General features: G+C 53.5%; 1 protein-coding gene across 2 annotated transcripts; it reads right to left on the reverse strand.

Moving 5' to 3' along the window:
• Nucleotides 1–670: 670 nt before the first annotated feature.
• Nucleotides 671–10192, reverse strand: GMEB1 (glucocorticoid modulatory element binding protein 1). Of its 2 annotated transcripts, XM_027661395.1 has the most exons (10): nucleotides 9963–10192; nucleotides 9045–9127; nucleotides 7994–8118; nucleotides 7070–7173; nucleotides 6489–6643; nucleotides 5260–5388; nucleotides 4454–4591; nucleotides 3283–3405; nucleotides 1955–2652; nucleotides 671–1665 (listed from the first exon to the last, which is right to left on the reverse strand). In XM_027661395.1, the coding sequence occupies exons 1-10, from the start codon at nucleotides 10088–10090 to the stop codon at nucleotides 1549–1551; spliced, it is 1800 nt and encodes a 599-aa protein (XP_027517196.1). In that variant the 5' UTR covers nucleotides 10091–10192; the 3' UTR covers nucleotides 671–1548. The 2 variants fall into 2 exon arrangements, with proteins under 2 accessions (XP_027517196.1, XP_027517197.1); XM_027661396.1 differs by lacking the exon at nucleotides 671–1665 and having other exon boundaries at nucleotides 1873–2652; nucleotides 9963–10191.
• Nucleotides 10193–10477: the final 285 nt, after the last annotated feature.

Below are 10477 nucleotides of genomic sequence, written 5' to 3' on the forward strand. Positions count from 1 at the left end.
GTGGAAGGAAGTGGATCCTTGATCTAAAACCGTGGAATCACAGGAGGGTTGGGATTGGAAGGGACCTTAAAGCCCATCTCGTTCCACCCCTTGCCATGGGCAGGGACACCTTCCACCAGCCCAGGTTGCTCCAAGCCCCGTCCAACCTGGCCTTGGACACTTCCAGGGATTCCAGGGGCAGCCACAGCTTCTCTGGCAACCTGTGCCAGGGCCTCCCCACCCTCCCAGCCAACAATTCCTTCCCAATATCCCATCTATCCCTGCCCTCTGGCAGTGGGAACTCATTGCCCCTTGTCCTGTCCCTCCATCTCATGTCCCAAGTCCATCTCCAGCTCTCTTGGAGCCCCTTCAGGCACTGGAAGGGGCCCCAAGGTCTCCCTGGTGCCTTGTCTCCTCCGGGCTGAACATGGGATCTGGCTCCCACTGCTCTTCCCACCTCCAACCCAGGCCAGGAAACACTTCCCAGAGTCCAGGGTCAGGGCAGCTGCACCCACCACTCCCAAACGGAGGCAGAGGGATCCTTGCCCATCCCATCCTGGAGGTGACGGAGTCGCTGCCTTCCACCTCTCCACGAATAAACCATTGGAGCTTAGTTCCATTTTTCCTTTTAATGCAAAAAAATAGCCAAACACATCTTCCTGCCCTCCCCCCGCCCTCCCCAGGTGTGTTTCTCGTTATCTTTGCCTGTTATTTTGCTTAATATTTCCAGCCAAGCAGCTCCCCCCTCCCAGCCCCTCCCAAACCTCCGCAGCTCTAAAGGCACCCGGCGCTTCCCCATTTCCATCTTCCCACTGAAAAATAAAGAGGGAAAACAGTGGGGTGCACATTATTTCAGCAACGTGCCAGTTCTAATCCTGCCAAGAGATTATAGGAAGAAAGAAGAAATAATAATAATAATAATAATAATACAAAAATAAAACCACCAAAACGAGTAGCAACAAGCACGGAGCAGCCTCAGCACACAGTGTAAACAGAAGCTGTCCCAATCCAGGATCCAGCTCTCCCGGAAAGCAACAGCACAACATGCTTTGTACACCCCAAAAAGGTCCCTGTGGCGCTGAGCAGCCAAGGGGAGGGTCTGGGTTTGAGCTTGAGTTGGTATTTTTTTGCCTTTCTGTGAAAGGCTGAAAGGGATCTCGGAGTCTCCAAGCGGCAGCACCGAGCCTGGCCAGGCAGGGAAAGGGATGGTGGGGAAAGTGCCACGGGAAGAAGTGGGATTGGGATACAGGGAACCCGGAGAGGAGGCCCCAGGGCTTTGCAGCTGGGCTATCTGGGCAGCGGGAAGGGAGAGAGTAAACAAATACAAAAAAATAGAGATACAAAAACAATTTGTGTGGAGGAAGAGGAGGAGGAGAACATGGACAGCAAATTCATGGACTGTCAGGCTCCCCAAAGCAAGAATAACAATAAAAAAATCCCAGTTGAGGTGACAGCGAAGAGTCCGACAGAACTCCCTTCCCTGGGGAAAATAAAAATACAAATGAGGTACCTGTTCCACCCCAAATCCGTCACCCCTTCCCACAGCCACATCCACGCTCCAGCCACTGGTTATTGTCTCTCAGATAAAGTCTCTGGGGCCAGGGCAGCCCCGGAGCAGAAGCACCAAGTGTGTGGCTGGTTCCTCCCAGTTGGGTTGTCCAGCAGAGATCCAGTCTCTCCTTGACCCTGCAAACAGGGGGGGATTGTTCAGTGCTCCACGGAGACGGAGCCTTTTCCAGGTCTCACGTGTTTCTCCAGATTTTTTTTTTGTTTTAAAAAACAAAATTATATATATATATATATATTATATACAGGGCAATGAAAATATCCATGGAAACAAATGGGGTGGCTGGAAAAGATGCTTAACAACAAAAAAAAAAGAAGCCTGAAATAAGATAAATTCCCAACTCTTCCCCAAACTGATGCTTTGCCTTCCCCACTAGTCCTCCAAGACCACAATCTCCACGTTATGGACCTGGTGCTGGTGGTCCTCCACGTCTCCTCCCACCACTTTCTCCTCAGTCCTCAGCTCCGTCTCCAGGATCACAGCTTTGCCCTCGGGCTCGTCCGCGTCCGCCTCGGGATCCGGCGCCGGGTCGATCTCTATGATGGTCTGCCCGTCGTCCGAGGTGCCCTCCACGGCCTGGATGGTGGAGGTGATGCCCGACTCCATGGCCACCAGCTCCACGGGGTTGACCACAGCCGCCACGTTGGCCAGGGCCCCGCTGTCCTGCATGGCCGCCGAGCTCAGCAGCGCCAGGCTGGAGGACGGGTGCAGGGTCACCGTGTCCGAGGAGCTGCTCTTGGAGGAGGAGGAGGAGGAGGAGGAGGAGGAGGACACCACGGTGGCGTATCGGAAGAGCTGGGAGCCGGAGGGCAGCGTGTGCACAGTCACGGGGCTGGAGCCCTGGCTGATGGTGGCCACGGGGATGTTGCCCACGGAGAACTGCTGCCCGACGGGCGCGATGGCGATGGGGGAGATGACGGTGAACTGGGGCTGCTGCAGGGGGGTGGAGGGGCTCAGCACGGTGGCGGAGGCTGGGCGCTGCAGGCGGGGTCTCTTGGGGGGCTTGGGAGCGCTCACGGGCATCAGCACCACGTTCTGGATGGTCTGGGACTTGGCCTTCTGGTCCCTGGCGAGTTTCTTCTGCTCCTCCAGCTGCCGCTCCAGGTCTGGGAAGGGAACAGCACGTCAGGCTGGGGACACCGGGAGCTCCTGGGGCTCCATCACCCCCCTGGGTTGTGACAGGGGACACCCAACCACCCAGCCAGCGTGATCTTGGCTTCTCCCTTGGGATCAAACTACACTTAAAGAAAAGGTCAGGTTCTCTTGCCACCCACACAGGTCAGTGTTCCAGCTGTCAGCACCTGGACAAGGCACAGGTAACGTTCCAGCCCTGTTGGCTGCTCCTACTGGTAAGAAGATGGGTATTTCTGCTCCCCAGGCTAAACCCACCTATAAGGGAGAGTGGACAACCCCCCCTGGACAGTTGGAATTGCTTCCTGAGCTTGGCTGAGTCACATTCCCAGAGCCAAGCACCAGCACTGAGCACAGGAGCAGGACCTGGGGTCAGTGAAACATCTCCCTCCCCCCCATCCTTCCTCCCTTGTTGGTGGGAACACTGGGAGCCAGAAGCAGCACAGTGACCTCATTTATCCAGGGCAGCAGGGGACTAGGACAGGGGTAAGGACAGATCCTGTAGGGCACAATGAGGAGGGAGCTGCATTGAGGTTGTGTGGAAGGAAAATCACACTTGTTCCCAAGAGCAGCAGCAGGATGTGAACCTTTATTAGGCACTTTACCTGCTAGTGTGTAAAGAAACTGCTCCTCTCCTTGCTCTGTCTGGTTTTTCCTGTTGTCCAGAACCTTCTTGACTGTGTCCATTAGACCAAATGTGTGGGCAACGTTGTTCAGGACAGCAGCATCTGCAAGGAAAGGGTGCTCAGTCCCACGCAGGACTCAGGTACTCAAAAGATGCTCTTAATTACACCAAAAATTTTCTGCTGCTTTTTGTAAAACTCTGTTCTTTCACAAGGGCTGGCTGACAAAGGCAGACCCAGCTCCCTCATCCTTCTGACATCCCAGGACTAAATAATCCCATTCACATGATAAAGCAAGAGGAACAGAGCTGTGTCACTCAAGCAGCTCCAAACTGCTGCAAATGAAAGCATAATTTGCAATCACAGAGATACAAACGAGCTCTCCACCTACAAACCATCACCCCATGCTGCTGACAGTGTCATTAACATGCCAAGCTCCACTGAAAGCTTTGCAAAATGTCTGTTATAATCCACTGACTTCAATCACTCACAGCTCCCAGACACAAAGATCCGCTAGCCCGAAGTTAAATTAGAAAATTAAGGGAAAAAACCCTAAAATATCCTGGGTAAAATGAAGTTGGTGGCTCCATGGATGTTCTCTCAGGAAGAGCATCAACAAGAGGTGCTCACAGGGACATGTGCTGAACTGGATTAGGGAATGGACCCAAGTTAAAAATAACCCTAAAAAAGGGGAGGGGAGTTATTTTTAACCTGGGTCGTTCCCCTCATCTGGTTCAGCCCCAAAAACAGGTTTTCTGGCACCACTGAAAGCAGAATGAGAAGTGAGGGGGCAGGAGCCTTTTAAGCCTGCACTGTCACAGAGAAGTGTTTGAATAACTCTGCTCCAAGAAGTGACTCTGGAAGAGCTTCCATAAGGGCTGGGAGCTGTGGACAGTCATCTCAAAGTCCCAACAAGCTGCCAGGGTCACTCTGCTCAGGGAACAGGGTGGAATGGTGTGTCCTAGTGCCTTGAAGCAAAGGCACTTCACAGCTGGGCAGGCTGAGAACACATCCAGGCTGTGCTCCCACAGCTCAGCTAATGAGTGGGAACTTGTTCCCGATCCCGACTCACCAGCTTTACATGGTGGGATGGACACTTGCCAGGTTTTTCTGCCTGCAGCTGCCCTTTGGAGGCTCCTTCCTCACAACCTACCTGTCATCTGGAAGGGAGACTGCCCCAACCTCTGCTGCACCCCTCTTAGGACTTCTTCTATCTCCTTCTGGATGTTGCACACCACCTCTTCCATCAGCCCCACATCAGCTATTCCCTTCCAGAACATCAGCGTGTCCTCTGGCACAAAAAAGGGGAAAAAGAAGTCAACATGTACAAGCAACTGGCATTTTCCCCACAGGGCCACCTTAAACCTTTCAGGCAAGTGTAACTTTGCAAGGTGACTTCCAGTTTGGCCACTGGGGTAGACAGGACATGTGAAAAAGAAACAACCAACCCCAAAGCAAGCAAAACAAGACTCAGGCAGCAAATTAGAGCAGGTTTTCAAGCAGCTCCATGACTTCCAAGGCAAAGATGTGAAAAATGTTCATTTCACATCTTTGCAAGATGCAGAGCTTAAAATCTTGAGGAAGTTCTGGCTAAACTTCTGTACTGATCCTAAGAGGGAATGCAAAGCCAGAGAGAGACAGCCCAGAGAGCTGACAGGGAACATGCTCCAGGCTGGCAGACATGTTTTACATCCTTAGAATAAATTAAGAAAAGCCCCTCACTGTAACTAGTAACATCTGAACTGGGGGATCATCCATCAGCCACGAGGCCAGGGCTGAAGTCCTGCAGTGGTGAGGAGTTCTGTTTGGCAGGAAGCCTGGATGTCTGGGAAAAGCTGGGATAGCCAAGGGGCTGGGGGACAGCTCACTGCTCAAACTCTCCTTATTTTCAGGATTTCCAACATATATAACAAGGGGAGGAGAGGGGAAGAAAACACCCAGCAGGCAGCCTGGGCTTACCTGAGATCTCCTCAGTGTCCTTTTTGATGCCCTCCTCAGTGGCCATGGTGACAGCAGCTGTGAGAGCCGAGTTCCACTCGATGCCCTCCTCCATGCTCTCCTCTGACAGCGCGATCTGGGTGATGCTCCCTGCCAGAGAGCCCCTGTCAGCTCCCTCTGGAGCTGGAGTGCCACCCTTGGATCCCTGCTTTGATTCCCACCCCTTCACCCCTCCCAAAGCTCTCCTTCACTCTCAGGTCAAGTTTGTGCTTGGCTTCTTTCAACCAAATGCTTCTTGTTGGAGCTGTGGCAGGGAAAGGCTCTGGGAGTTCTGGAGGGAGAACTATGTGCCCTCCAAAAAGCAAAGTGGGGTCCTCACACCAAAAGAGCAGAAAGGGATCAGAATAAAGAAGGGAACAAATAAGGCTCAGGCAACCTTCTTCCCTTGCATCATCCACAGGGACCCCTGCACCCCAGAGGTACCCTAATCCCTCAGGAAATGATGGAGTGGGGGTCCAAGCTGGTTTATAGAAGGGAAATGGATCTGACTCAATCTGGATCAAATTTGGGACTAAGCCAATGTGCAGCCACTGTAAGGTTTTACCACATGGCCATGGTACTTTCCAGGAGATTCTCCTTAGCCTATGGACAACTCTTCCATCCCACCCACACATGGACTCAGAGAAATGTAACCCACCCTGCTGAAAAATGCCATAAAATTGGGAATAGACTTAACCTCAGCAAAGAGCATGGGATCACTGAGCATTTGCAGTTGGAATGACAATCAAATCATGTCCAGCCATCACACCCAGTTCATGGCTGTTCTGGAGGAGCTCAGCACCCCTAAATTCGTAGTCAGAATGAGCCCAGCTTTTGGCTTTGTAACAGATTCCCAAATGGGAAATACATGGGAAAACGCTGTGCGAGCTCTCTCAGGCGTTTGCTCACACGGTGATCCCAGAATAAGGATCCCTTCAAGGCTCTCAATCCCTCTCCTGGCTCCCAAGGCTGCCTCTGGAAAGCACCTGCTTGATGCCAGCTGCTTACAGTCCCTCCCAGTCCTGCACAGCAGAGCTCCCTGACAAATGCTGCCGAGACCTCTCTGAGCAGACACAAGACACACTTTCCTTCCCAAAAACCAGAGCGGTCTCCTTCAAAACAGTGGGACCACCCTGCTGTGCCCGGGGAGAAGGTGGGAGGGAGAGGAGCATGAGAAGGAATTCCTATGGCACAGGTAGCTGGTTTCCTACCATCAGCTGAGGTCGGGGTCTGCACCACGCTCTGCTGCCCCGGCACCGGCGCTCGGGCGCTGCTGATCAGGAGATCAAACTTGGTGCTCCGACACGTGTTGGTGCAAACTTTGTCGTGCTGGTAGAAGTCAATCTGCCCCGAATCCATCATCTTCCTGTGCAGGGAGTGGGGAGAGAACCAGGCTCAGCTCAAGGCTCAGCCTGGAGACAAAACAGGTGTATTCCACATGGGAATGCTACAGCCATGGGAAGGACACGGAAAGGGAGACCTCAGGGCCACTCTCTGCACACAAAAAACGTCCTGCAAGGCTTTCAAATGGCAAACACAAGCCATCCCCCAGCTTCACGTGCAGGGCTCCAGTGCTGTTCCACCCCACCAAGTACCAGGACCCCCAGGTGAGGCCACTTCTTCCAGGATGAGGGATCCTGGATCACACCACAGGGCCAGGATCTCTGCAGGGTGCTGGCCAGGTACTGTGAGGCTCCAAGAGACCTCCTGGGGACTTCAAAGCAGACAAAATGCCTGCTCGGGGTCCTGCAGCTGCAGGGGTGAAGCCCAGAGGCTGGACAGGGTCAGATACCTCAGCATGATCCCTCCGAGGCGAATGGCCCTTTTCCAGTCCTTCAGGGTGGATTTCCCAGCCAGGTGAACAAAATGCTTCGGGCTGATCAGCTGGTCATTGAACTGACAACGAGACAAACAAAGGCTCAGCAAACAGGGGAAGGTCATTTGGGAAGACTGGGACATCCAACACAGCCAGTCTACAGCCCCACTTCCACTCAGAGAGAGGAGCTGCTTCTCAGATCCCTCCCAGCTTTGATCCCCTGGGCACAGCAGTTCCTACAGCTCGAGGATGGATGTCTGCAGGGATGGCCTGCCACCATCAGCATTCAAACCACACAGTCTAACCAAGAACAGCCCTGAAGGCTCTGTATGAACCAAATAATTTCCTGTGAACATGTCACCTTGGAGATCCTTGCAGGAGCTCCTGTTACATCAAACAGCCCAGGAGCTTCCAGCTGACACAGGTGTTCCCTCAGGCATTCATTCTGTCCTGCTCCAGGGACTCAGGTAATTCCCACTGAGGGGGAGCAGCACATGGGGCTCAGACTCGATGTATTTGCTGTCACACTGCCACACTCTCAAGTGGGAAAAGGTAACAGCAAGATTTCCCAGTGCAACCTGCTCCCCAAGGAAGTGACAGGAGTGGAGACCAGGACTCTGAGGGAAAGAGGGAAGGAAGCAAAGCTCCTCCGAATCTCAGCACACATCCCCTGCCTGCCTTCAATCCCTCCTCAAGGGCCAATATGGCTGTGAAATCTAGGATGTGTGATATCCTCCTCTCCTCTTCCCGTGCTTCTTCCCATCTAAAAACAACCTGAGCACCAACAATCCAAAGGCAAAGCCACTCAGTTCCAGGACAAGGTTAGGATGAAACACAAGAAGTAAGGAAGTCCTGTGGAGGTCAAGCAGAGAAGAAATCCACGGGGAGTTTTCCCCTTACCTTCACACACTTGACATTGATTCCTGGACAGACAAACTTCTTCCAGAGCAGGATGGCCTTGCTCTCCCCACAGGTGATGGGATAGGCGATCTCGATCTCCTCGCTCGTTTCCAGGGTGCTGGGGTCTGAGGGAGGAACGGCTCAAAATGAGACTTCCCACCCAAGAGCCTTGAATCCCACAAGGCAGGGGATAGGAGCTCACAGGTTGTGAGACCTGCACTTGGGAAAGCAAAAAAAGGGCTGATCTCAGTTCAGGATCAGTCCTCTCTTAGTCTTCTCCACGTACTAACTCCAAAAGCAACTGGCATCTGGTTTTTGGTATAATGATGCCCAAAATTAAGCTCAGCTATCAGGAGAACATGAGATCAGAAATCCAACACATCTGTAAGGGGGAGGTGTCAATGAGAACAATCTTTGTGGCAACAAAATGGCTTAAAATTTGAAGCACAGTTCTCTCTCAGATTCTTGGAGCTCTGGTATCTCTTTAGCAGCAATATCAGATATTTACTGATAATATATTCACTTCACACATAGAATTTCTGCTAATACTGCCAAAAGACCCACACCCACACAGGAAGCAGAACTCTAGTCAAGATCTAGTGACAGCACCCAGCGACAGGAGCCTTTTCCCACACACTGCTCAGGGAATGGCAGGGAGCACCTGGCTCTTCTGAGCATCCAACCCAAACCATCAGGCTATTGCTTCAGCAAAGACCCAGTGACCAGAGCCTGGTGCTCCAGGCACCATCATTCCTCACCACCATCCTTCCTGCTGCCAGTGCCTGCACACCACGACTAGGGTGACATCCCGGCTCCCCTGGACCCCGTGGGAGCCCTTACCATTCACTGCAGGAGAGCCAGGATCTCACTTCCAGGACTTTGGGACCAAGCAGTAACAGCAGACTCTTATTCCAGAGTATGCCCAGCCCCTGCACCCACATCCATGCCTGGGAATCAGCATCTGCAGGGGCAGAGCCAGAAGGAAGCCCAGCGGGCTGGAGACACCAGCCCTGCACAGGAGGGGATCTGTCCATGCTGAGGGGGAACTCACCAATCCCTTCTTCCAGCTTGTGGATGGTGTGGGTTTCCACGGCCACCACGGCAGCACTGGCCTCGGAGCCCTCCTGGTAAATCCTGTGGTGAGAGTGGCCATCCATAAACAAACCATGGAAACCATGGGAAATCAGGATGCACAGCACGGGGTTAAAATTTCGGCTCCCTCCTTCTGCCTGCCTTTGAAGGACGTGGATTTTGTCTGGTGCAGTATTTTTTGGCACTAATAATCCCAAGGACTGACACATGCAGAGGCGTTCCCAGTGCTGTCAGCCCACCCTCCATGCTGCCAGCACCACCGAGGCAGCTCTGCAGTCTTCCCTGTGCCTTCTCCTCTGCTCTCTGTCACCCACAACAGCAGAAGTGTCCCAGGATGTCCCTTCCAACGCTGTGTGCCACTGCAGCACAGGCTGACCACACAGGGGAGTCACTGCCAGGCCCACAGCCACCCTGCTCTGTGAAGATTATCTACCTGGCGCCAGTTTTTTCACATCCTGATTGATCCAGAGTGAAAATGAAGCACCAAGGGTGCCACAAAATTCCCTCCACATCCCAGCTTCACTGTATTTAAGGATTATTTTAGGGGAAAGCTGGCACAGAGGCACAGGTAGCCTAGACAGACAGATCACCAGGTCCAGCAGCTGCAGCGTGGCCAAAATCCACCCCGGGGCTGCAGAGGGACAGCACCACTGCCACGATCCAGGCAGGATCCCTCAGAACACTTTCAGCCCTCGGAGGCCCCATGACAGTCACACACACAAGCTTTTTCCTGTTGTATTTTCCCCTGTGTGGCACAAACCCGACACAGCCCCGGAAAACGCCGCGACCCTCCGTCCCCACGCCAGGAAAACCCACAGATCCTCCCACCCCCATCGCATCCCACACCTCCCAGTCACACCAGTGCCACCCAACTCACCCTTGCTGCACCGGCTGGAGCTGCAGGATCACCTGGGTTTTGGTATCCTCCGGGTTCTCCCCTTCATTCCCGTCACTTGGTACAACCACCACATCACCCACAGGGACGCTCACCTCGGCATTCGCCATCTCTCACATGAACACGGTGAGGTTTTCCTCCTCCCTGTGGATCACGAGAGCTGGGAACAGATCCCACAGGCAGATTCCCCCCCCCAGTGCCATCCCACTCCTGACTTCCCGAGCTGGTGGCTCTCCCTGGCCCTGCACCCCCGAGGCCAGGGAAGCAAACCCACATGGTGGGTTTTGGCAAGAGCTTGAGTTTCCAAGCCAGCCCCTGGGATGCTCTGATCCACCCTGGGATGCTCTGATCCTTTGCTACCAGGAACATGCCTGGGGATGATCCTTCCCAGGAGAAACTGTGGTGCTGCAGGAGAACCTGGCAGGGAGGGGGAGTCACAGAGCAGCTGCACTCCCAGGGGATGTTCCTGTGGCTGTGCAGGAGGCACAGAGGTGGTT

The sequence above is a fragment of the Corapipo altera genome, unplaced genomic scaffold (genome assembly GCF_003945725.1).
Source record: "Corapipo altera isolate COAL_440 unplaced genomic scaffold, ASM394572v1 201, whole genome shotgun sequence".
NCBI lineage: Eukaryota > Metazoa > Chordata > Aves > Passeriformes > Pipridae > Corapipo > Corapipo altera.

Bases quoted from the DNA above. Each gene is read 5' to 3' on its own strand.
- GMEB1 (XM_027661395.1), bottom strand. From the start codon at position 10,090: ATGGCGAATGCCGAGGTGAGCGTCCCTGTGGGTGATGTGGTGGTTGTA. The intron at 7,174-7,993 runs GTAAGGGGAAAA...TCTCGTTGTCAG, and splicing joins TCAATGTCAAGTGTGTGAAG to TTCAATGACCAGCTGATCAG. The intron at 4,592-5,259 runs GTAAGCCCAGGC...TTTTTGTGCCAG, and splicing joins GGACACTGAGGAGATCTCAG to AGGACACGCTGATGTTCTGG.